Genomic DNA, 26,552 nt, shown 5'->3' with positions numbered 1-26,552 from the left:
CTGGGTAGAAATGCCTAATTAAGAAATTGTTTGGACTTGTATTGAAGGTTTGATCAATTTTTGTCAGTACAAATGGTTGTCTGAGCTCCATCAAACATTTCTCAATGAGCTTTGCATATTAAGGGAAGGAGAAGGAAGCGTATTTGACCATATACGTATAGGAAATTTTAGTTTATCAAAAGTTTGTTTTTTTTCTCACTTATTTGTCATCTATTTAGCATCTGATTAAAATACTTTGACTAAAATGGAGGAACCATGCTTTTTCCATTTTAGAAGAAAACAGAAAACCCTGCAAAACAGCTGAATTTCAAAGGAAGAAATGAATTTTAGAGTAGGGGTAAATATTTCGTCTTATTTCTGAAATCACTCTGGATTTTTTTGTGATTCTACTGAAATAACATAAAAAAAAACCTAGGCTTGGGGTCAGACAGGCCCAGGCCTGGGTTTTCCCACTTTCTGGCTGAAGGGCCTGGAGCAAGCAAATACACCTCACACATTTCGCCTATCAAATAGTGTTAATACTAAGACCTACTTCACAGAGCAGTAGAAGGCTGAATGAATACATGTTAAGTACAGTCGGCACTTACATACTTATTATTTGAATGATTAGTAACTCCTTCAGGTGGGAGTTTGGAGGAAAAGAAGCATTTAGGTCAGGGCATGTCACATTCACGTGAAGTGGATTTGAACTCAGTTTTAAAGCCTATTCTCTTTAAACTATTATGCTTCGGTTCTTCCATTATCTTGCCTGTTGGCATTTCAAGATGCATAATCTACAATGTCTCCTGGAGAAATTAACCAGTTCTCTGGAAACAACAGCATACTTCTAAGTGTATCAAAATATATCACACTTTGGATTGATTTATGGCTTTGTCAGCATTTTTGAAATAAAACAGAACCTGATGAAATTTTATAGGCAGTTAAAAATTTTCAGTAATTAAACCTTTTGAAGCCACAGAAATTACTAATAAAATTTTAGAAATACATTTTTTTGAAATAATACACAGATAACTCAGACACCATAGTATTTCAAATAATTTAAGAAATCTTAAATTGTGGTCAGTAACTCCTGACCTAAATGAAAATTCATACATAGCCAAACAGAATGATTGTCATTACCATTTGCAATATTTTATTAGTTTTATCTTCATTCTGTGCTTTGTGGTATATTGACCATAGTGATGAGTTATTCATAGGCTGAGTAGTTCCAGAATCTTTTTTTTTACGTTTTTTTTATTTTTTTCCAACGTTTGTTTGTTTATTTATTTATTTATTTATTTATTTATTTATTTATTTATTTTTTTAAATTTTTTTTTTCAACGTTTATTTATTTTTGGGACAGAGAGAGACAGAGCATGAACGGGGGAGGGGCAGAGAGAGAGGGAGACACAGAATCGGAAACAGGCTCCAGGCTCCGAGCCATCAGCCCAGAGCCTGACGCGGGGCTCGAACTCCCGGACCGCGAGATCGTGACCTGGCTGAAGTCGGACGCTTAACCGACTGCGCCACCCAGGCGCCCCCAGAATCTTTTTATTACTACTCTAAATGAACTATCTGGGTATAAAAAAGTGTAGGTTTTAGATAAGATTACTGACAATACTTTGGAGATTTTTGTCACAAAATCTGAAATTTCAGAGTGAATACAAAGACATTGCTGTCTTACAAAACTGGAAACAAGGCTCGAGAAAAGGACTCCTGCCCTTAGTTGTATCCATTTTATTTCGCACCACAGTATTTGCTTGCATGAGGCACATGCTATCGCTAAGGCTGGCTGATAGATGAGTGATGTTAAATCTACCTGCTGGCAAACTCACAGACCTTTCATTTTTCAGAAATGTATTATTTTAAGTAATGCATTTTACAATTTTTTCACATATTAAAGATAGTTACCAAAGAAGTGCTTTTATGCATGACTTTAAGACATGAGCTACAGAGCTGTATATGTAGAGATGCCTGCGGCCTGCAGGGTACGTTTTCCTGTCAGTTATTTTATGGCCAGAATCTCTCTTTATTATTGTCAACTGAGGTGTCTCAGCAAGATTCAGAGCGCTAGGGAAGAGCCTAGAGTTAAAGGAAAATGCTAGAAATGCAGAAAAACAATAGGTTTGTATTCTTATGTTAGTGATAGGTTCAGAATGGTCTTTAAGTGCTTAGATTGCCCCTGTACACACAGAATTCTGCAATGAGGGTAAAACCTATTTGTATCATTTAAACAGTGGAACACAGCTTACTTTATTCTGTGATTGTAACTTAATTTTGGGAACTTAGAGACTTAGGAAAATAACAATTTCATTGTTCTTTTGTCTTTATTCAAGAGAGGGGGAAATGTTCAAGTCTATTGGCTCACTTGATGTTGATTTTCCTTTTTTGGATGTGATTGACATCCCCATTATACTCCAGTCTGTATTCTGTTCTGAGATGGCCAAGCTGAATCCTACTTTAACCAAATCTAAACACAGTGCAGAATCCTCACTGGAATGAAGATAAGAATTTTAAATATTCTGAATAGACTCATCCTTGAACCTCTGAATAAGTGGTCTTGTGCATTTCTATGTATGTGTCAGGATGAGATGGGTCTTAAAACCACAGAGGAAAAGTTATTAGTAAGTACAAAAAAAAGTACCTTGAAAGTAAATTGCTCGTTGAAGACAGGATTAAGGGTCTTTCGGTGGACTTTTGTCTCAAATTTCTTCTTTTTATCAGGCAGCAGAAACACTTTAACATAGGGGTCAGACGTGCCTCCCATGTCTAAGGCAGGCAGCTCAGCAGCCTGGATAATCCCTACCAGCAGCTGGAAAGAGAGACAGAACAAAGCAAACACAAACATTGGTGGACATTTTAGAAAAGATTGTTCACGATATTGCATATTGTGATCTCTCTCCCTCTTCCTCTTTGCTTTTAATAAACTTTTATTTATTTCTCTTATGAATCTAAGCCCAGAAGACAAGTGAAGCAAGCCATATAGACTTCAGAAACCCAATTATGACAGATGCAGGCTCTGGGAAGCCTGGTTTCAAACACAAAAGAGGCTTTTAAAAGGTTGCTGATTACAGTTAAATATGGAATTCATATTTGCAAAAGGGTTGCAATCAAATAACTTTCCAGTTGCTAAAAGCCCTTGTGCATTATTATTTTTTTTTCCAGGGCATGATTTGTAAATGGAAATAAATTGTTAAACAATAACAAGTCTGTAATTATGAAGTAGGAAATTTTTATACTAAACTCAAAGCTTCAGACCAGCGCAGTAGAAATTTCTTAGAAATTGGGTAGCATTTTGAGATAAAAATAAGACATGCAAGTTTCTATCATATTTGACCTTTATTTGTATGCTGCCTACTTTTTATTTTAACTTACAGTAAAATGATCATTTATTCTGTTTAAATATAGGACATGGAGTCAAAGAATATAATCTCAGCTTCACATAAATGAAAGCAAGATTACAGATATGATTTTTAATGTTTTAAGTGACCAAGTTTCTGATTTTTTTTTCAAATGCAGAGATTTCTCCATGTCTTTTTTTCAGTGATAAATTCTTGTATTACTATGAATGGGAGTGTAGCTGGCATTGTTCATGTTTTTGCAAAGAGAATAAAAGGTGTGAGCGGATGATTCTAGAGGTGTTGTCATCAGACATTTTGTATCAACAGACTGGTTTAGACCCACATGGAAAACAAAAATAGACCCTTGTCCATAAATGCAATTACATTATGGCTTTACACATCAGGCCTGAAAATTTGAGTCTGACTTTTTAGCCAATTCACTTCCTTTAAAAAAAAAAAAGTCACATTCATTTTCCGTAAAATTGACCCACTGTGTTGGTAAGGACACTTTGGCTAGTTGGCTCAGTTTTTAACTGGGACCCATACTCTGGATGATGGTTGTTTCCGTCGTAGTGCTCAATATATTTGTGACAGCATCATACAACAGTAGCAATAAGAGTGCTGGATTGTACATATGCAAAACATAAACAGATGGTCAAAGAACAGCTAAAATAGACATCAGGTTATAAAGACATGATGAGTAAAGCAAATGGTTTGTCTCTTGGTTTGCCAAGTTGGTATTGGGAATTTGCCTTTAGGTAGCAATGTGAATAAGCAAGATTCTATTTCCTCCTCACTTTGTAAAAAAAAAATTTGATGTTTATTTATTTAGAGAGCGAGTGAGCCAGGGAGGGACAGAGAAAGAGGGAAATGGAATCTCAAGCAGGCTCTGCACTGGCAGCACAGAGCCCGATGCCGGGCTCGATCCTATGAACCGTGAGATCATGACTTGAGCCAAAATCAGGAGTCAGATGCTTAACTGACTGAGCCACTCAGGTGCCCCTTCTCCTCACTTTTTGAAAGGAATTTTCTTTTGGGAAGGGATGCAGTTGTCCTATAACCTAAACTCTTTAAACCTAGGTGACTTACATTCTAAAGAGTTTTGGAAATTTTGTTGACAAGGGGTGGAGTTACTTCTTCCAAACCCCCCCTCTTCTGCTTGGAAGATAAATATCACATTTCTCTCTGCCATGAAAGCCTCTCATTTAGAGTACTTTACAGTTGTGTTTTGGTTTTTGTAAGCAAACATGTATATTCGATTATAGCTTAATATATAAAATTCCTCACACTATATTTCATGACTCATAGGATTCATTTTATAAATTAGATTAGCTGAGAACATTTGGAAAAAAAAATCAATGCATACTAATTAAAAAATATTTCATCAGGTAGACTCTCCTAGACCTCAGAATGAAATACCTTTTTAACAATCTGATGTTTGCTAGAAAGGGAACAATAAAAGCACTCATTATATATAAGAAAAATGCTATTTTCTTAAAAATACCTTATAAAATGATACTTAAAGAATTTAAGCTGACTTAGAAGTTTCAAAATTATGACTAACCAGGATGAGATACCACTAGATTTCTACTGGGTAATATGAAAGTAGAATAAAGTATTAAAACATACTGGATACACATATAAAGGAAGGTTAAATTTCTGGAAAAAACGTTACATGTTGAGATAACACGTATTGACCTTCATCTTTGCCAGAATATGTAAATAATAGGAAGTTTTACTCTCAACCAACTCCTGATGATCAAATTTTGGTAGCTGGGATAAAAATGACCACAAATTCCCTATTTTAATTAACTATAATTAACTATAAATTCCCTATTTTAATTAACTATTAACTATAGTATGCCTATAGATGTATATAAATCCACACCTATAAACTTGTATCTGTAACCAAAGTGCAGCTTTCTAGACTGTATTATGAAATGACTAGCCATGGCTGTCATGAAGCTGATCAAATAAACGTTTTTAGTATGATAGAGCATATCAATACATTCTTCACGAAGAACTCTCTAGAAATTTGGAAAGTGAAGACATTATTTAAATTGTCGATTTCTAAGAATGAATGAATGAATGAATAAATAAATAAATAAATAAATATTCCTAGAATTCTTGCAACTGTGTTGAGCTCTCATAGTGTTACTGACTTTGGACTTCGGTGCTCAAAGTTGAGCATTGGTATTTGTCCTATTTATTCATTCCTCATGAAACTGGAAATAACACAAGCTGTGTTAGTAGTAACTGTATTTATATTAATCACTTTTTTTTCCTCTAAAAAGATGAGAGAAGCAAAACAACAGACAGTGAAAACTCTGCTGGTCAGATGTGGATTCTTAACAGCCTGATCTCTAATTCCGCTGACTCCACTAATTCTTATCTAGCTTTTGAATTTAACAATTCAGAAGATAAAGAGACATGGTCAATTTCATGTGTCCTAGAAGGTTTTTTTTTTTTTTTTTTAAATGTAGGGATTTTTAACCTTTATCTCTGAGCTACCTCTATAACACGGTTACTAAAAGGTACCTAATACTATCATTTATCTAGGTGGCACTTCGTGGCTTTTTGAGAAATTGAAGCAGGAATGATTGTTATATTACTGTCGTCAGTTCCTTGTCACTTTTTGGGCAGAAGTCACAGGTACTAGAAACGAAGTTGCTGGTCTTTCTACTTTTCGAGAACGGTTAGCTTATGCATGCTAGGAATTTTACCTGGTATCATATTATATAAGGCATTTGTGCCTTTGAAATTCATGGAAGGCAATTAGTTTTTCATCTTGGATTTCTTATCACACAGTTACATTTTGTTTTATTGTTATTTTTTGAGAGAGGAGGGGGTGGGGTAGAGGGAGAGAGAGAATCGTAAGCAGATTCCACGCCCAGCATGGAGCCCAATGTGGGGCTTGATCTCCCAACTGTGAGTGAGATCATGACCTGAGCTGGAATCGAGAGCTGGGTGCTTAACTGACTGAGCCACCCAGGTACCCCTACATTTTGTTTGAAAGCTTTGGTTGAATGGTGGTTTACTTCAATAGTTCCTCACCCTGTTTGGATCTAAATTCCATACATTCCAGGAGAGATGGTTCAAGCTCAGGCTGAGGGGCCAGTGGAGGTGACACTGTGGCTGGGAGCTGTCAGAATCAGACTGACTACTCCCAAGTTCATTTGTATTCTGCTCGCCTGCTGTAAGTGCCATAAGCAGATGTAATCGGTTGAATACTGTGAATTCTAATTACCAGAAGTTAAATTAGCAAGTAGGGGACTGCCTGTACTTCGATTTCATCCATAGCTTTGATAATTGCATTTTCCCCTCGCAGCAAACGAAATGTTTGAGGAAGTATCTTGCTTCAATTTCTACTTGGTAATTTCAGAAAATGTAATGGAATTAGAAGTCATTTCCTCCACCCCCCCCCCCATACCTGGTTATTCTGGAAATCGTAATCCAGCGAATATTGAAGTTTCCCCAATTTCTCCTCTTCTTTGGGTTCTTCTTTTTCTTCCCCATCAGTCAGTCCGGTTTCAGCATCATCATCCTTTAGAGCCTATGAGTAGGGAATGGATTATATGTGAGCTCAAGTGAATTCATGGAAACCCATATTCACCTGGGCCTGCGGTTATACTTCCAAGCTGTTAGAAGCAAAAGCACAAAGATGCTGGAAATCCGTTTGTCTGACACACATTCACATTTGCTGCTTAGATAACTTTTAAAATTCCACTTGTGCACGGAATTTTTTTTCCCCAACCAGCAAGCAACATGGAAGCAATGGAAGAAGCCCCTCAGAATATTGCAAGCAAAAAATGTAAAGTCGTTGCAAAGAAAATGTCAACTTGGTATCATGTTTGGCTTTGATAAAACTGCTTCTTTCAGAGATACGATAAACATGCTATTAACCAGGCCAGGTTTCACATTCATGTAGTTTAAAGAGATCGAAGCATCATGTAAAACATCATCGTTACATGCAGTGGAGTACTTGTATGAAATGCGTGGCCTTTTCTTGCCTTTTTTCCTATGAGAAAGGTAGCCGAGTAAGTGATTCTCCAAGACTTTTAATTTCCTATGTTTCACATGTACGTTTCTAATGGTTATGGAAAAAGTGGAGATAACATGCCACCAGCAAATGCATGTTTAGAGAAAAATCTATGCCATGTCTAGTTTCAGTTTACCATTTCATTTTTATAACAGCTCCACAGAAAGCTAGGCTGAATTAAATTGATTTATGGGTCTGTTTTATATTAAAAAAAATAAAAGCAGTTATGTTTGCCATTTTGTCAAACTGAAATCAGTATAAACATTTATTTTGCATTAGTGAACAAAAATCATGGGACTGAACTCTCAAAACCCAGTTTGGACCAACTGAATATTCTTGATAACCTAAAACTGAAGTGTACTGTAAATTGAAATACTAGAAAGCTCATTATTTGATAAAATACATTCAGATGCTCCTCTCTTTTGAAAGTGTATATTTTCCCATTAAGCACAATAGTTGTGCTGAAATAAAAGAAGTTATAAAGGTAAATATTAGGACTTTTTTTTTTTTTTAGGGATATGGATTCTTCTTGCCTTACAGAATTAGAAAAAAAAATTTAAAAAACTTCACATAGTTATTCAGAATTAAAAAGTGATAAAATTACATTTCCCTGACTACTAGTGAGGTTGAAAATTTTTAAAATCTTTAACCGTTTGTATTTTTTCTTCTGGGGACTACTTGTATATATCCTTCGCTAAATTTGCTAGCATTTTGTTCTGCTCTTACTAATTTCTAGAAACTCTGTATTTTACTGGTTTCAACTTTTCTGTGGGTGGGGATATATATATATATATACATATATATACATACATAAATATATATGTGTATATATATATATATATACATACACACCCACCCACCCACACACACACATATTTACTATATATATAGTAAATATTCTTTCCTAGTGTTTGGTTATGGCATTTTCGTTGCTGTGTGTGTGTGTGTGTGTGATAGATTGCTTTATATCTATGACAAGGTAAAGGAATCTTAACTCTTGTCATCGACTTAGATCGGAGAATCCTTGTAGAACTCAAATTCCAGAAGCATACCCAGATTTCAGAAAGGCATGAGTTGTCAAACTACAGCTCCATTACCCAACCTCTCCCCACCTTCCAGATTGTATGATCTTTCTTCTCTGTTAAGAGAAAGCTTTACTATTAACTCATCCACTTATACAGAGGCTCTCTGCTTCAAAAAGGCACTGAATTGACAAGATTGTCCATTTTGGCTCTTTTCACTAACTCCAATTCGATCCTAAAAAAAAAAAAAAAAAAAAAAAGTGGAGATGTGGTGGCATCGTATCAGTAGAACTCATTTGGGTGGGAGGATCATATAGAGTTGAGCCGTAGTTAGAGGTGCCTCCCCTACTCTGTGCTTCTGGAAAATTTTCAGGAGCCTACAATGAGTTTGGAAAATTGAATATTACTGTTATTATGTCTGGGTAGAAACTTTCACAAATCTGGTTAGCCATACACCATTTCATTTGGAAAGTTCATACTTAGATGTTTTCCTGACTGGTAAAATGTTGATGTGCTTACTGATAGTCAAAGGCAGGAAACAATTAATGTAATTACTTAAAAACCTAATCTTTCAACTTGGGTCGGGTGGGGGGGGGGGAGTCATTAAAGGGAACATAGTAGCAAAGTGACCAGAAAAGACTACTGAGGTTAATTAGAGGAACTGAGGCCCTTTCAAAACCTTGGCTACATGTTAAGTCTTTAACACTCTAATCTATGTGCCTAGGAAATTACAGCTTAGGTAAATTGCCTCCCTGTAAGATTTTTAGTTTTTAAAAAGAATAGCAAACTATTTAATGCATATTTCTGTCTGAAAAATCTACACGTTACTCTATGATTATCAAAAAACTCATGGATTAAAATACTTTCTCAAAAGTCTCTTTCAGAACTGACAATTTACATATCCTGTTTCATCCGAGTGCAATTTGAGATAGTGGAGATATTAAATCTCCTTCTTCCTAAGTGGTTTTCGCCCTAATAAAAGGTGCAGGACCATCTCTGTGATTATTCTGCATGAAATAGGGCTAAATTTTTGATAATTTCTCCATGTCACTGTTCATCACCGAAATGATTAAGTCTATTCTTGTCCTGAGGGCTGAGCTCAAGCAGGACATCTTCTGTACCATCACATTAAACTCAGATTTATTAAATCAGTAGCTATTATAATATCTCAAGAGCAAGACCCCTCCACCCCCTACCCCCAACAAAATGCAGAGGAAAAAGCTTGTAAACCCAGCAGTTTTGATGGTTTGCTAAATTGCAGTAGTGAAAGGTATCTTAGGAACATCAGATCTTATTTAAAATTTCAAAGATTTGGTGTACATGCTTCTGGCTTGCTTCAACATTCAAAAAGTGCTTAATTTACAAATCATTAGAAAGAGAAGTTATTCTAAGTTAAATTGTTCAGATTTGGATTTGATAAGGCACACTTAAAAAGTAGCACAAGGGACTGGATTTTCTTTCCATGCCCATCAGTTAAAAACTTGAGCTTTCTAATACTGTTGTATTTAATCAGTTAGGAATGGTTAAAATGAGAACCCTTTATCTTAAGAAAAAGAAATCAATTTAGTTCAGCCTCTTGATGTGTGTCAGAATGGTACACCCTGAGCCGTGGAGCCCCAGCGGCCAGGCCACTAAATGTATCCGAGCGTTGACTAGGGGTTTCTAAAGAGCAGAGGAAACCTACCGCAAGGGACAGTCCAGAACAGTCATGAGACATAACACAGATAAGGAGGACATAGAAGGAAGAAATAAAAATTAAAATATCCACACACATTAGTGAAAACCATGGAGAAATGACCATTCCAGACCTATGACTTTGCAAGTTGGTATTGCCTCTCTGCATTTTCAGTGTTGTCAAGCTTTAAGGAATTAAAAAAAAAATAAAAATAAAAATAAACCCCTTTAATTATAAGTCTCACTCTGTATAAACACATTATTACCAGTTAGTTTGTTGTCATTGCGGGATTTAAAGATTCCTAGTTGGTTGTGAAATTTTAACATAGAGACGGATAGCCATGAGCATGGAAATTTGAATTTCTGTTCATTCCTACACAGATTGAAATGGTAAAAAACTTACTGGTGGCCCTGGAGCCCATGTATCTTAAAAAATCCTATATAAAATGCCTCTTGCATCTGTTCTGTTTGTAAATGAGAGTCATAGACTGTACTTGTTTTTCCCATTTTCACATAAATACTATGTTTAAAATATTCTGAAAATGTAATTAAGAATAATTTTCTTAAGTTTTTTTTGTTAAATTTTTCTTTAAGTTTTCTGCTTATACTATTTTGAATTTGGATGACCGACATTTGACATACATCCTAAAACTGTACATTCTATTTTGCTTCATCATCCTTCCTCCTAAAAAATAGAACGCATTATTAACTACTGTTGCCTGTCTTAAAAAGAACCTTAAGCTACTGTTACACAACTGGGCCTCTTTTTATTTGTCCAAATTGTATTTCATTCTGTACACTTAGTTATTCATAAAATAAGAGCTCCAAAATCCTGTATGGACAAGTAATCCACTTGAAAGGATGAGATCTTTTTGAGTGGTTGAAATCTTGACTACTTTGTTGTAATAGTAGATTATTATAAACTATCACTGACTTCCTACTAGTATTCCTTTTTTACTTTTTTCTCTTCCCCTCCCACCCAAAGGAATAGGTGACCCATGAAAAATGAACCACTATCAATTTTCTGTATTTAGCATTTTGAGATCTTGGTCATTTATCCAGGTCATAACAGGGGTAATAAACACCACTACTATACTATAAATTACAATCTTACATCATACATAACAAATTCCACAAAGAAAAATACAAATTTCTTATGTGAGAAAAGAATGCTACAGTTACAATTTAACATTATTTGGTGCTTTTGTTAATTCTAGGATTTGGGAAAATGACATTTGACTTGTAGTTGTGAAAACGATAGGGCTGTATTTTCGTGTTGTTTCATAGATACAGCTGAAATTCACCTACACATTCAGTCCATGTCTGTATAGCACACTGTTTCTATGCTAATCTCACAATACATTGTTTAAAGAAATCTCTATCAAGTTCTGCTTGTTATAGAAAATGTTGAAATAAAGCAAGACATGTTTTCAAATTTCAGTTTCTATGTAGCAGATGAACTACAGAGAAAAGTCTTTATTAGACCTCTGTGGTTGAATGTGGGTGCATGGACTTCTGTGGCTGTGATTAGAAACATTCAGAAAAATGTAAATCTTGTTGTTTTGTGCTCAGGACAAAGCTCTCTGAGCAGGAGTACAGGCGCTCCATCGATTCTATAGCTCTGAAACCAAACACAAGTTCAGTGAGTGCAAAAGAGCCTTTGCGAAATTGTCAATAGACATTACAGAGTCTTTGAGAAAAAGTGTTTAAAACTCAAGGTGGGGAGTGGGGTTGATGCCCTGAGTGTATGTTTAAGTAGGAAACCGTGCAAATGTACTAGAAATGCCCTCCTTGACTAAATTGTTCTTAATGGGATTCACCAATATAAGAGTTCAATTAATAGTAATTAATACTATGTAAAGAATTTTAAAAACTGTCAATATCTGTTGCTATTTGGGAATAAATAGAACTTTTCAATTATTTGAAGGGAAACAAAGGTAATTGAGAATGTTATTTCTATGAAAAAGCTCTACATTTACATTTTTAATATGAATTAAGTGTTTGTTTTAGAGACAAACACTATGAATATGATTCCAAAAAATAATGAAGAGGCCTTTAATTTTAATTATTAATAGTAAACTTTATTCTGAACCAAATCATCCAGTTAATTTAGTAAACGTAGACAACACTGTAAAGAACATCCAAAGGCTTGGGAAGATAACCCAGCTGGATGGATTTTATTTTATTTTTTTAATTTTTTTTTTCAACGTTTATTTATTTTTGGGACAGAGAGAAACAGAGCATGAACGGGGGAGGGGCAGAGAGAGAGGGAGACACAGAATGGGAAACAGGCTCCAGGCTCTGAGCCATCAGCCCAGAGCCTGACGCGGGGCTCGAACTCCCGGACCGCGAGATCGTGACCTGGCTGAAGTCGGACGCTTAACCGACTGCGCCACCCAGGCGCCCCTGGATGGATTTTATAATCTGTGTTATGGTTTAATTGTCCCTAACTTAATGAAACAAGAATTTTGCCTTAAAATTATACCCTGTTCTTTAGGACTAGCTAATGGTTCTCTCCCTTTACCTGGTTAATTCACTATTCCTGAGCATTAATTATTGAGATATATGGATATGTAGAAATGGTAATTTTCATCAAGTATGATCAGTAGCCATAAGTCTCAGTTACTTAACAGAGATTATGAACAGTGATGTTAGAAGGGCGCCTTGCCCAAGAGGGGGAACATTCAGATACGCTTTATTCTGTTTCTGTAACTCTAAATGCAATTAAGACTGGCTGAACAGATGTAGTCAAAATATTCAGGCATCATTCCAGTATGCTGGACCTGTCAAGATGGCCCTGATGGTCATGGATGCCCTTTTCTGGTTCATATGCTTTAGAGACTGGAAAACCCTACCAAATGTTTTCATTGCACTTTGGGATGTTCAGTAGTGACTGAAAGGATTGCAAAGCATTTCTACAGCAGTGACATCTGTCCAGAATTTGTTGATATCTATGCTTATCTGGCATAAAACAATAAACCATTTATTAACTGTCAATGAAGTCATCTAAGAAGTAATGTGGAATGAATACATTACCTGATCTTTCATGGTCTTCCCTAAGTCTTTCACATCTTTCATGTTAATGGCATTCTTGCCTCCCTTTTCTTTTCCCTTCTTCTTGTTTTTCTTTTTGAACAAACATTTCTTACAGATACAAAAGCAGCAGGTCAGGACTAAAAGGACGGCGACTATGGCTATGGCAATTAAGGCCCACGGTGGCACTGAAAGAGGAAAATAGGCAGAGAGCATTAGTAATAAACATTACATATGCAAAGTCTTTTTTAACTCATGGGCTACAAAGATATTCACTGATTAATTTGCATCTATTGAGTGCTGCAGGCACACTGTTCTGTGCTATGTTACCCGTGTTTCCTCTGGCAGGATGATGGTTTCTATTGTTTCCAATTCACCCTTCCGCACAGGTTCAATATTCTTTCCTCCAAGTTAGAGTTCCATGAATCCATTCCTTCCTTCATTCAGAGCACAGCTCTGGAGTTTGGCCTTTGAGTTCAAATACTGGCTCCACCATTTATTAGCTGTGTGACCTTGAGCAAGTTACCTAACTTCCCTTTGCCCTCCGTCTTCTCACCTCTAAAGTAGAGGTAAATTGGTAGGTATCATAGACTTTTTGAAGATTAAAATAAGATGTATTTCATGGCACATGGTAAATGCTTAATACATATTAGCTGCTGTTACTCATCTATTACATACCAGAGGTTCTATGAATATGTTTTGGGCATAATGGGAGGGACAGACGTCAATCAAATAACCAGAGAAAATAAATAACATAATGATAATAAAGGTTAGGAAGAAGTACCTGGTGCTCTGCAAGTTACCTACTCTAAAAGTAGGACATTGGCCTGTTCAAGGTCTCCAGAGGCAGGGCAGAGTGTATGTGTTCAACGGCTCTAAAACCAGGCACTGATTCGGGCTTGGCCACTTTCAGGCTGTGTGACTCTGGCTAGATGGCGTAACTGTTCTAAGTTAGTTTCCTTCATGATAAAGTGAAGATAACAGTGGTACCCATTTCATCTCCTTTGAAAATTAAGGGAGTTAATATACTAAAAAATTTAGAGTGGCATCCAGCATATAGCAGGAACTCATTGGCTATTTTTAAGGCATGGGGCTAAATATTATGGGTAACACAGAACACTCAAGGTATATGTGGGGACATAAAATACGCACACTAATAAATACACATTGAAAAACGTAGAGTTCAGTGGCTATACCAGGGAGAATCGAGAGGAAGAAGAGGTGATTTTTAGGTAAGAAGAGAGGCTTCAGGTTTAAAGGCTCTTTTTAAAATAATAAAGCATATATAAATAAGTATACTCAAACACATAAACATTTTTCTATTACAGTTGTCCGTCTACTAAAAGTCAATCCATTTTCTTATTTGGCATATCGTATACTGTGTGCTTATATTAAAAAAAAAACAAACTCTTGTGGAAATGTTTAAGATTTCATTTTGCCTGGAAAGGAATTATTCAATTATTGAGATTGACCAGAAGAAATAATTAGATTTGCCTGTTGTAATTAAGAAAAGACACTGGACATTGAAATGGTAAGAAGAGGTACTATTTTCTTCCACCTACGTAAACATCATTAGTATCAGTGATTGCTGAATTCAAGTCAGGAATGCTTTGATAAAGTAAAAGCACTTAAAAATTAACCTCTTAAAAAAACTGAGAAAACCCACTCTTAGCTGTCCTCCTGTGTTTAGCTTTATAATGTAGAATACTTACCATGCATATTATTATTCTAGCTTACGATTGGCTGATAAATGTTAGCCTATATAAAAGCACAACTTCTGAAATTGTGTTTTTAGCCAAAGAAATATTTGAAAGTTATATATAAGCCAACACCAAATGACATATTTTATGTTCTGTAATCTCATTAAACAATCATATTTTTAAAAATGTAAATGAAACTTATGTAACCAATGATATCATTCATAACACCTCATTTAAAACCTTCTGCCTCTTTTGATCTAGTTAAAACCCTGCCATGCATGAACGAAAGTCTACATATTCATTGCAGGCAAGACAGTATTAATAATGACCCTTCATTTTGAGCCTCGTAAATTATTCTTCTACTTGGACTTGTATGATAGTCTCTCAGAGAGCTACATAAAAGTCTCTTAAATTACAGAGATCACTTGACAACTTCACAAAAAGAAAATAGACAGTGAAAGCATGGGGACATTATTTAATCAAAAGGAATTAAAGAAATAGGAACATAGGATTATAGGAGGAAATCTTACATACTGCAACCTGAAGGTAAATTATAACCACTGAGAAAATCTTATTTTGTGACTTTTATTTCTTAAAGTGCTACCATACTCTAGGTTGGATCTTTTGAGTAGCTTAATTTTAACTTGGAATATTCTATATTGAATATATGAAATTAACAGGATTTGTCTCACAAGTTACCAGCACCTTGAGATAGAATTTAAAAACCTGAAGTGTATCATTTTGTGTACCCATATGAAAACCTGACTGAATAGATACTTGGAATATAAACCACCATTTATAATTAAATTCAGTTATTTGAATTGAATTACCACCTTAAATGCTCCTGTGGAGCACAGACAAATATTTGGAATTTGGGAAGTTTAGTAAGAAACACCATCTATAGGATTATTCATTAGTAGTATTTATAGAAATGTTTGAATATTAGTGAAAAAATCTCATGAAATGTATTTTATATTAGACTAAAAATTGAAAACTAAATATGGGCTAGCAACTGCTACAACTTTATGTTATCTCAATATTCATAGCAGGTTTATTCATTATCCCTTTAATTGTATACAGGAAAAACTGTATAAAGAGGAAAAAATATAGATCCAATAGTTTGAGAAATTCAAAATATCTTTACATTAGTAGGTCCAATAGTTTGAAAAGTTCAAAATATCTTTAGTAGGTAAAAAATGTACGTATCTTAAATGTATACAAAGGAAAAATCTTTAGCTTTGAAACCTTTTTAATAAAACATTTTATATTAAAAAAGTGAAAATAAATGACAGCATAAGATGCTGCCAAGTGTGATTTCCATAATAAAGTATAGCTTCAACAAAAAATGGGCTCAGAAAAATACTGCTATTGGCAGAAAGCTATTAGCTTATTATTATTGCTACCCAACTATCATTAAATGGAATTTCATAACAAGAATTTTAACATTTAACTTAAAGACCTTTCAGCAGAAAATAATAGACTAGTGTAGAAGTTTTTCATTAGAAATGTGATTTTCATTTTCCAGTTAATGAATTAATCGCACATTATTTAACCCAAAGGTAAACTGATGCATAAGAATTAAGTCAAAGTCAATTTTAAACTGCTTCTAGTGTTTTAACTTAGACTTTGTGATAGGAAGAATTATGGTTCTTCTGAAATGTCCACATGATATTCTCTGGGACCTGTGAATATGTTACCTTACAATGGCAAAATGACTTCACATAGATGATTTAGGATCTTGAGATGGGGAGATTACTCTGGGTTACATCCAGATAGAACTGATGTCATTACTAGAGTCCTTATTAAGTCAAAGAGGCAGATAGGAATTTCAGAATCAGAAAGTGGAAGATTCTGTGCTTTTGATTTTGACGATGGAGAAAGGGACCATGAACCAAGGAGTGTCCTCTAGAAGCTGGAAAAGACAAGGAAATGCATTCTCCCATACAGTTTTAAGAAGGAATCTACTCATATAACCATTATGGAAAAGAGTATGGAGATTCCTAGAAAAATAAAAAAAAATACAACTACCATATGATCTAGCAATCCCATTCTAGGTATATATCTCAAGGAAATAAAAAAATTACTATTTTGAAGTGGTATATGCACCTCTATGTTCACTGTAGTATTATTGTTCATAATAGCCAAGATGAAGAAACTGATCCTGGGTGGCTCAGTCGGTTAAGAGACCAACTCTTGATGTTGGCTCAGGTCATGTTCTCACTGTTTGTGGGATGGAGCCCCACATTGGGCTCTGTGCTGACATCACGGAGCCCACTTGGGATTCTCTCTCTTCCTTGTTCTCTGCCCCTCTCCCACTTGTGCTTGCTCTCTCTCTCACTCTCTCAAAATAAATATATCTTAAAAAACAACAACAACAACCTAAGGGTCCATTAATGGATGAAGGGATAAAGAAAATGTAATATATATGTATGTTACACACACACACACATACACATACACATGTACATATACATACACACATACACAATTGGAGTATTCTTTGGCCATAAAAAAGAAAGAAATCCTGCAATTTGTGGCAACATGGATGGCTCCTCAGGGCATTATGCTGAGTGAGATAAGTCAGTGATAGAAGTTGTACAGACAAGCCCTGTATGATCATGATTAAATGCAAAACCTATAAAAGTGGAGAACTCCAGGAAAGAGAGTAGAATGGTGGTTATCAGGGACTGGGGGTTGGGATAAATGGGAAGATGTAGGTCAAAGGGTACAAACTTTTAATCAGAAGATGAGTAAGTTTTGGGGATGTCATGTATAGCACAGTGACTACAGTTAACAATACCGTATTGTGTAGTTGAAATTTGCTGAAAGAGTAAATCTTGGGTTCTTACCACACATGCTTAATCATGTGAGGTAATAGCTATATTGATGAGCCCTATTGTAATTATTTCAAAATATGTTTATCAAGTCATTCCAATGTACATTTTAAATTTAGACAATGTTATTTAATTCTATCTCAAAGTTGGGGATTAGAAAAGGAATCAGCACTTCTAACAGTTTGATTTTAGCTTGGTGAAACCTATTTTGGAATTCTGACCTCCAGAACTAGAAAATAAGAAATGTGTGTAGTTTTACATCTGTGGAATTCATCATAGCAGGGATAGAAAACTCGAGATACAAAGCAGACCTCAAGAGATCGGTGGTATGAGGCACATAGATGATCATACAATTGGAATATTACTGTGGACTATTGCTATATTTTCTGTGATCTTCTGATTTACCCCCTTTGTCTCTTCTGCAACCATTCTCATGACACTAACATTGTACCCAAGATAAGCAATGGCTTTCTTGTGGCCAAACGCAAGCAACATTGTCTGTGGTATGAGATCTTGATCATAAATTCCTTTTTGAAATGTCCTTCTGCTTTTGTTTCTATTGCCTTTACCGTCTTGCATGTGTCTGACATTTTCCCCCTTTCCTTTCCCATTCCCATGTCTTTAAATGGAGTTGTTATTCAAAGTTCTTAGCCCCTTGATCACCTTCACATGGACTCACTGTTGAGCCCATTCTTTCCCATGTCTTAAACTTTTACGTCAGTTATTCCATTCTGTCCCCTCTTGTATATGCTGGGACTCTGTTTCCCACTGCCTCTAGACTGTTTCCTCTAGATGAATCTGTCATCTTCTCAAACCAGTTCCCCAAGCTAGCTCTATGGGTCCTCTCAGTGCTTCAATTATTGCCGACCTCTTGACATGGGAACCATGTGGAAAATTTTATCCCAAGTCTGATTGCGTGGAAAGTGGTGCCATTTCTTCTTCAATATGTTTTATGTTTCTTTTACATCTATTTCTACTTGTAAAGTAGCGGCCTGATGTTACCCCCATGTGACTGAGTCACCCATTGTTCTTTGTTCAGTTCTACCCCTGTATCTTTCTCAAGTATATTCCTCCTTTCTTGAAATGTTATTCTTCTTCTTCAGTCATTTAAGTGATTTCTGTATCTCAAGGTTCAGCAAAAGTGCCAGTGTTGACAGATTTTTAAATAAAGATATTAAGTATATTTTCTAAAATTTCCCCTCCAACCCAATAAGAAATACTATGTGGTGGAATACATTGGGTGGTTTGTATTAGGCTAGTAAAAAAAGTCACATTATTTAAAAATAAAAAAGAATCCAAATCTATACAAAGATATCAAACGTACTTTAATATGCCCCCTTTCTACACCTGAAATTCACTTCTTAGTAACTCAAAACTCAGCTCTTTGTGGATTATTTATGAACTGAAGTCCTGGTATTTAATGAACACACAATAAAAATAATTTAGAACCACTTAGAAGTAAATTTGCATTAGCAGGTCTTCTTTTGGGGGAGACAAAAACCCACACAACCATTTCCCCTTATCAAGAGAGGTCATTCTTTCATGAGGAGTTGGCATAAGTTAAGCAGTCTAAAAAAGTAAGTATTAAAAAAAAAGTTTGTTTTAATGTTTATTAATTTTTTGAGAGACAGAGAATGAGTGGGGGAGGGGCAGAGAGAGAGGGAGACACAGAATCTGAAGTAGGCTCCAGTCTCTCAACTGACAGACAGTACAGAGCCTGACGCGGGGCTCAAACTCACAAACCACGAGATCATGACCTGAGCCTAGGTCGGACACTTAACTGACTGAGCCACCCAGGCACCCCTAAAACAGTTTTGAATCAAACACATATTTATTGAACATCTACTTTCCTGGCATTTTTTACAGGGCTATGATACAGTCCCAAGCATGAAGCTTTCTATTTATTTCCTATGTGATAAAAACTAGGTCTTATTTACTTTTTTAAAAGAAGTAAAATTCTTATATTTGCCAAACTTGGTACTTAGAGCATAATATGGTGTTTTCAGATAGAAGCTACATGGCTTGATGTGCTGTTGTGTACAAATTTAGTGCTCTAGGGGGACATTTATTGATGAAAGCAACTAGGTAAAGAGTCTTTCTACAATAAAAATGTTATTCTCAGATTGAAAAACATCATTTTCCCCGCTAGGGGGTTTTGGCACTAAACAAATATGTAAAAATTATTAAGGGGCTCTCAACTTTTTTTTTTAAGGTAGACACTCCAGATTTCCTGATCTTTCATAGAACATTGTGAAATAAAAGATGACACTGTCACAGAGAACAAGGGTATTGCAGAGGGTACTTTTATGAGAGGAAAAATCTTACTGTTGCTGAATAGTAGCCTTGGCTATCTAGTTTATGCCTCCAAATCCAAAGTCTGCTCATCAGACTCATGTTGTACCTCAGTCCTAAGAATGAACAGTTAGGGAGAGAAGCTTTGTAAAATTAACACAAAATGCTCTATGACCAAGAGAAGTCCTACCCTAGATTTCCTGATTCTGAGCTCTCACTTCTAAATAGATGGTTGTTTTGTTTTGCATTCTCTACAATGCCAAACTCAGTCCTATCAGCTTAGTGCTCTGTAAATGTTAGGTGGCCTGAAAGAAACCCACAAAGCCATGCTCTTGAGCTCAAGTACAAGTAGAGTGGATGGTCAGTGAGGTACAGCACTCTCTTATATGTGTTTTCCTTAGGTCGGCTCCTCAGTCCTGTTTCCTTAGATCTGATCCTCTCCTCCCACAGTCCCAGTTAGTCAGCTACTGCTGGCTCGTAGGTTGGCAACCTTCTGGTGGATTTACTCACTGGGTTTTTTGGTAACATCTAGGGCAGACCTCACTGGTTTTTGTTTTTGTTTTGTTTGTTTTTTGTATTTCTGCCTTGATTTCCCTTTCAATGGCAGCTCTGCATTATCTATTCATTCCATTCCCATTCATCATATTAAGAAACAATCTAAAATCCGTATCTCTTTCACAAGATGAGCTGCATTTTCTCCTTGAGAAATGTAAGCTTGTACGTTTACCACAGTGCTAGTTATTTCAGCTGAGAGCTTCAAGATGATATAGGTAATACCGTTGCCATGGTCACTACAAAAATTCAGCAAGAACTTCAGACATATTCTACCTTTGACGTATCTGTTTTGTCATGAGTGCCTCATCACTGCACTAATGCCTGTATAATTCATCTTATGAATAACTTACATATTTCTTCGTTCTTTCATTCACTGAAGCTTTTTGCCAACTTCCAGGTTTACTCCAAACAATCCATCTTTCTAGAGTATCAGACATTGATGCAAGATGCAGGATTGAATATTAAGATAATTTACTGTTGAACAGTAAGAAAAATAATCTATTTCAAAGCTTTGCTTTTAGACTGTTTATGAACAATTTTATTTCTGAGGGAGAGAGAGAGAGAGCAGGAGAGAGAGAGAGGGAGAGAGGAAGACGCAGAATCCAAAGCAGGCTCCAGGCTCTGAGCTGTCAGCACAGAGCCCGATGTGGGGCTCGAACCCACAGACTGTGAGATCATGACCTGGGCCCAATTTAGACACTTAACTGACTGACCCACCCAGGTGCCCCTGTTTGTGAATAATTTTAAACGTACAAGGATAACTTTTCAAAAATCGGCAAAAAGCCGAAATAAGCCTCGGATTTTAAAGCTTTTTCTAAATTACAGAATGCAAATAGAACTTAAAAAAGAAAAAGCACTGGAACTATGTGGATTAATACATTCATTAACCATCTCTGGAGACAGCACATTAAACGTAAGATTTGAAACCCTGTACGAAGTCGTCCAGAATATGGCTTAAGAACAAACTGACCATTCAAAGGTCTGAATGAAGAATTCCTCATTATACAGTGAAACAGCCTCAAAGATGATGTATTCTTCGCGGGTATTAAGCAAACCTACTTTTTCCTCAGTCTTGAGGATAGAGCTTGAAGTCTCCATTGAATTATATGCCTCTTTTAAATTTAACCAAATCCATACAGTCTCGATGGGAAAATATATACGCGTGCGTGATGTGTGTTTAAATTTGGACACAACTGGGAGTGTGTGGTACCTTTGTGGAGATTATAGTTCCTAGTCTAAATGACCTTTGGATTCCAAATTAAAAGCTCCTTTTTCAGATCATCAGGGTCAAATGCACAAAGATTAAGGAATTAAAAAAACTTATCCCTCCATTTGGTCATTTAACCTTTTTTTTTTTCTTTTCTTTTTCTTTTTTGTCTTGGCAGTCCACTGTGTGCGTAGACTGTGCTAGGGATGGTGGTAGAACAGAGAACACAGAGAAGGTAGGTCTCTTTCTTTAGGAGCTGGAGAAGACTAACTCCTAGGAAAAAAAACTAGAAAGAGACATTACAGGCTTAAATACAGAATTCAGCAGAGTAGGTGGGCTCTGTAGGTGGCAGGTTAGGTAAAGATAAGGTAAAGAGGGTCCTAGAGTTCAGTGAAAGCTCCAAGCATCACTGAGCTTGGAGCTAAGCTCCCAAACCTTGCTGGCTACACAGTGGACATAGCATTTTGGGGACTTTGGTTCTTTTCCTCCCTTCTTTGCTTCCTGACTCCCTCCCATCTTGTCTGTCCATCTGTCTGTCCCCCTCCCTCCTTTTCTTCCTTAATCTTTCCTTCTCCTCTTTCCTTTGGTTTATTTATTTATATGATTTATTGTCAAGTTAGCTAACATACAGTATATACAGTGTGCTCTTGGTTTCGGGAGTAGATTCCCATGATTCATCACTTACATACAACACCCAGTGCTCATGCCAACAAGTGCCCTCCTCAATGCCCATCACCAATTTTCCCTGTTGCCCCCCCCAACCCCCACTCCCTTCCACCCTCGGTTCGTTCTCTGTATTAAGAGTCTATCTTACGGTTTGCCTCCCTCCCTCTCTGTAATTATTTTTTTTCTTTCCCTTCCCTGATGGTCTTCAGTTAAGTTTCTCAACGTCCACATATGAGTGAAAACATATGGTGTCGGTCTTTCTCTGACTGACTTATTTCACTTAGCATAATACCCCCCAGTTCCACCCATGTTGTTGCAAATGGCAGGATTTCATCCTTTGGTTTTTAAGATTCCTTTTACTCTACTTACCCAGTGACTTCCTTGTTAAACAAAGCTCTCAATAAGAGAGCTCAGGAAAGAGTCTACATGAGATTTTTTTCTATCATAGTAAATAAAAATACAATTCCTTGTAGTAAACACATGTAGCCTCCCCTAAATAGCCTTCTTAACACATTGCACTTTCTCCTCTTACACAGTTCTGTTTAGCTTTTCAATATGTGCCCCTGACAAAAAGCAAACTGGAAGATAGGTCTGTGTAAATAGGTTGCAAAAATGATCCAAGCCATCGAATTGAGTCAGCTACCTGTGGCTTTTTAAGGCAGATGGATTATTTACATGGTAATGTAAGAGAGAAGCTTGCTCATTCATTCATTCATTCATTCATTGAGTGTCTATTTAACACATTAATGCTCAGGACATTGAAGAGATAATGAACAAGTTTGAAGTAATTTGCTTAAACAGTTTACAGTCCAGCTGGGCAGGTTTGATTAATATACATGAAGCAACTCGTGAACAACACTGGACAGCATGTTAAATGCCAAATTAAATGGGGTCTTTTGCTTGACTCTGATTCCATTACGTAGTCACAGCAATCTTACTCTACTTGTCGAATGAAAACTTGTTTAAAATTATTTTTAAAAACATTAGAACTTAGTAAAATGGGAAATGTGCCTCTTTTTGCCCGCAAACTCTTAAAAACCTGTTAATACATTAAAAAAAACAAACAACACCTTCAGTAAAAGCTACTGCTTTGGAAAGCACAAAATCACAACCTATACATTGATAAATGTTTACCAGAGCCTCTTTTTATCTGATTTCAGTATGTACTGTGCTACGGAACAGATTCACAGCCCCTGCTGAATAACTCAGTAAGGTTATTGATGTTTCTTGTTGAATGCAATGATTAGTCTTGATAACAAAAGTTAGTTGACTGAAGGCCCTTTTATCTGCACAGGTATTAATCAAATAATTAATTTTAGAAGATGTCTACAATAATAGTCTGCTTTCAACGATAAGGCAAAGTCATCCATATTGTCACAATATTGGAATGTCTGAAATTTGACATGGAAAATGATGTGGAGTCTTCAGGCAGAGATAAGCCCCAGCATGACTTCCAGAGGATTTAGATAAGGCTCCACAGAGAGCCCAGGAGCTTGCTGTCTGCAGGCTCCAGGGAGAAGTGCATTGGTAAACAGGAAGGGGTGCCAGGTAAGTTGGCAGAGGCGTGGGCGATTCATGGGCTAATCAGTTCGGAAGCCTTTGGAAGTTTGTAACAGTTTTCAATCATGCTGTGGACAACACAATTTCGTGGTTAAAGGGAAATCCATTTATCCTATCAAATTTGTAGCATGTCTTTCTTGAGTTCTGATTTCCAAGTTCAAAACTAAAAAAAGATGTCTCAGGTTTTTCTTCACGTAGTGGAAGCTTTCTTCTTTTGTATTAAAAGGCTCCAAAGTAAAAATGTTTTGGATTCTGATTCAATTAGTATTTGGTTTTATTTTGAGGCTTTGAATTAACACTGTCCTCCCTTGGTTAACATTGTTAACATTGTCTTTAAACAGTTTTTATCTTTGACAAGATGCCCAAGAAAAAAAAATTTTTTTTATTACAAGAATTGAATATGGTACCTGTCAGTAACTTTTGGATAATTCAATATTTGAGTCTCTACTTGTTTCTTTTCCAAGCAATCTCATATTATCATTAAATCCAATTATGATAAAAGAATATCAGTGAAACCGGCAGATCTATTCCCTGCTTCCTTATGTTATTGTACAACTTCAGGCCAGCACTAAAAGAAACAAAGAAAAATACCACTTAGCCTTATTACCTCCTGTTTTGGAAAGATTTTTCTCCCCTGGACTTTGTTTATTATTCTAGGGGCAAGTGACAGGTTTTTAGAATTCCCTGTAACTTGGTGCAATTTGATTACACTGACAGGAGAACTGTGTGGTTGCTGTGCATGAACGAGGAAGAGCAGGATGTTTGAGTCTTTCCAGTCATAAAAGGGAAGAGTCAGGCTCATTAATTTCATTACTATACAGAGTGACAGGTAGACAACAGAGCAAACAAAGCCCCTTGCTTGTCTAGCTAGCCACAGGACATTTTGCCTTGATTATCCAATGGATTCCTGCTGCTACAGACCAAACTTATTAATTTTCCTCTCCGATGGTTGTTTTGTCTGTTTCTCTCAGTGTATTTGCCTCTATGGCAATTTGTAGCATCATTTCTTCGTTTTTTATTTCCTGGTTCTTGGATGTGAATTTTTATCTTTATTTTTCTACAATTCCTATGATTGTTGATTTATTTTCTGTTCTTGCTTTTGAAGGGACTTCCCTATGCCTGTCAATCTCCTATATAGTGACTTTTTTTTCCCTTTTAAATTGTATCTCTCTTCTGTTTAGAGTTGGTGCTTCAAGCACTGCACTGTGAACATATGACCTCAAGGCCGTGTGTGAATCTTGCTTGTTTTTGTAAATTCTCCCAGATCTCCACTAAGAATGTATAATTTTCCTTATTCTCTTTTCCCTGTCAAACTTAGTCATTTTTTTCCCTTAAAAGATTCCTTAATAGACTTCCTCCAAATGTCTACCTGAGTAATACCATACACGGGCCCTTAACATTATCTCTCATCCACATTGATTTATGCCTTATGACTTGTATTTTATACGTTGATCCTTGTTTTCTATAGCTGTGTAATTTGCCTCTTCACGATGGAGGAACTACCTGAAGAAGAATACTGTTGTCTTCCTTTCCTTGACCTTCCATGGAGTATTGGTTGGGTTTGGTACATGGGAGGTCATAAACAAGTGCTTCTTGAATAAGTGAAAGAAATAGAGGGAGAGAAAGTCCTCTTCAAATATTACACATAGTGAGGATATGGCTCTATTGGATTCCTTGTTCAAACTAAAGGGTATACTTTTTTTTAAATACCATATCATAGATCAAATCCTGAGAAAACTTTAGAGATAAATCATTTTTTTCCAGATCATTTAGAAAATTTGTGCAGGTATTCCTTATTTTTTCTTCTAGAACATTACGGAAAAAGCAATAAAGTTCATTTTTTTTCTGTCAGTTATTTTTCCTAATTTTTATGTTATATATCTCCTAGAAAGAGTCTTCTAAAAATTATGTTAGTAATGCTATATTGCTTTTCTTTCTTCTATCTAGCATCTGAAGTATTCACTAATACAATTTCTCATTTATTTAGTTCTTTCACTTTACGAGTCCCTTTCACATTTCCTCAGCCCATTTGACCCTAAAAACCACATTGCGGAGGAGCTAAGGTGGTAGGTGCCAGTATCTACATTTTATAAATTAGAACACTGAGGATCTGAGATGTGCTCCCATAATGTGATTCTCATTAGAGGTGGGATCAGACTTAGGTCTTCAATTTTCATGCTATTTCCATATATCCTGGCATTCTTTTGTATCCACACTGAAAATTGAGCAAATATTCACGAATTACATTATTGCTAAGAAGAGTTTAGTTTGGTGAACATATTTGTATAGGACTATCATGTTTCTTTTAACTGAAATAATTGTTTTAAGCTTATTTATTTTGAGAGAGAGAGAGAGGGAGAGGCAGAGAGAGAAGGAGAGAAACAATCCCAAGCAGGCTCCACACTGGCAGTGCAGAGCTGGATGCGGGGCTCAATCTCACAGACTGTTAGATCATGACCTGAGCCAAAATCGTGAGTTGGACACTTAAATGGCCGAGCCACCCAGGTGCCCCTAACAAATAATTTTTGATTGTTAACACCAAATCAGTGAAAATCATTTGTCAAACATGATTGATAATAATCATGTCATCAACGGGCAATATTGGGCAATGTCATCAACGGGCAATAAGAAAGATCACGGACTTGACTCC

General features: G+C 36.1%; 1 protein-coding gene across 2 annotated transcripts in view; it reads right to left on the bottom strand.

The window, feature by feature from the left end:
* SYT1 (synaptotagmin 1) overlaps window positions 1–26,552 on the bottom strand; it is a 210,932-nt gene that overhangs the window by 144,484 nt on the left and 39,896 nt on the right. The window contains exons 2-4 of one of the 2 annotated variants that reach the window (XM_047067005.1): window positions 13,092–13,276; window positions 6,751–6,873; window positions 2,624–2,791 (exon numbers count right to left, since the gene is read on the bottom strand). In XM_047067005.1, coding sequence (XP_046922961.1) covers window positions 2,624–2,791; window positions 6,751–6,873; window positions 13,092–13,276 — 476 coding nt within the window. The remainder of the gene's footprint in view (window positions 1–2,623; window positions 2,792–6,750; window positions 6,874–13,091; window positions 13,277–26,552) is intronic. The other variant, XM_047067006.1, reaches the window with a different exon arrangement.

The sequence above is a fragment of the Lynx rufus genome, unplaced genomic scaffold (assembly GCF_022079265.1).
Source record: "Lynx rufus isolate CCGP_SWC_20201006 ecotype Redwood Valley unplaced genomic scaffold, mLynRuf1.p SCAF_7, whole genome shotgun sequence".
In the NCBI taxonomy this organism is placed as follows: domain Eukaryota; kingdom Metazoa; phylum Chordata; class Mammalia; order Carnivora; family Felidae; genus Lynx; species Lynx rufus.
Note: the sequence above shows the minus strand (reverse complement) of the source record. Positions and strands in the feature narration are given on the sequence as shown.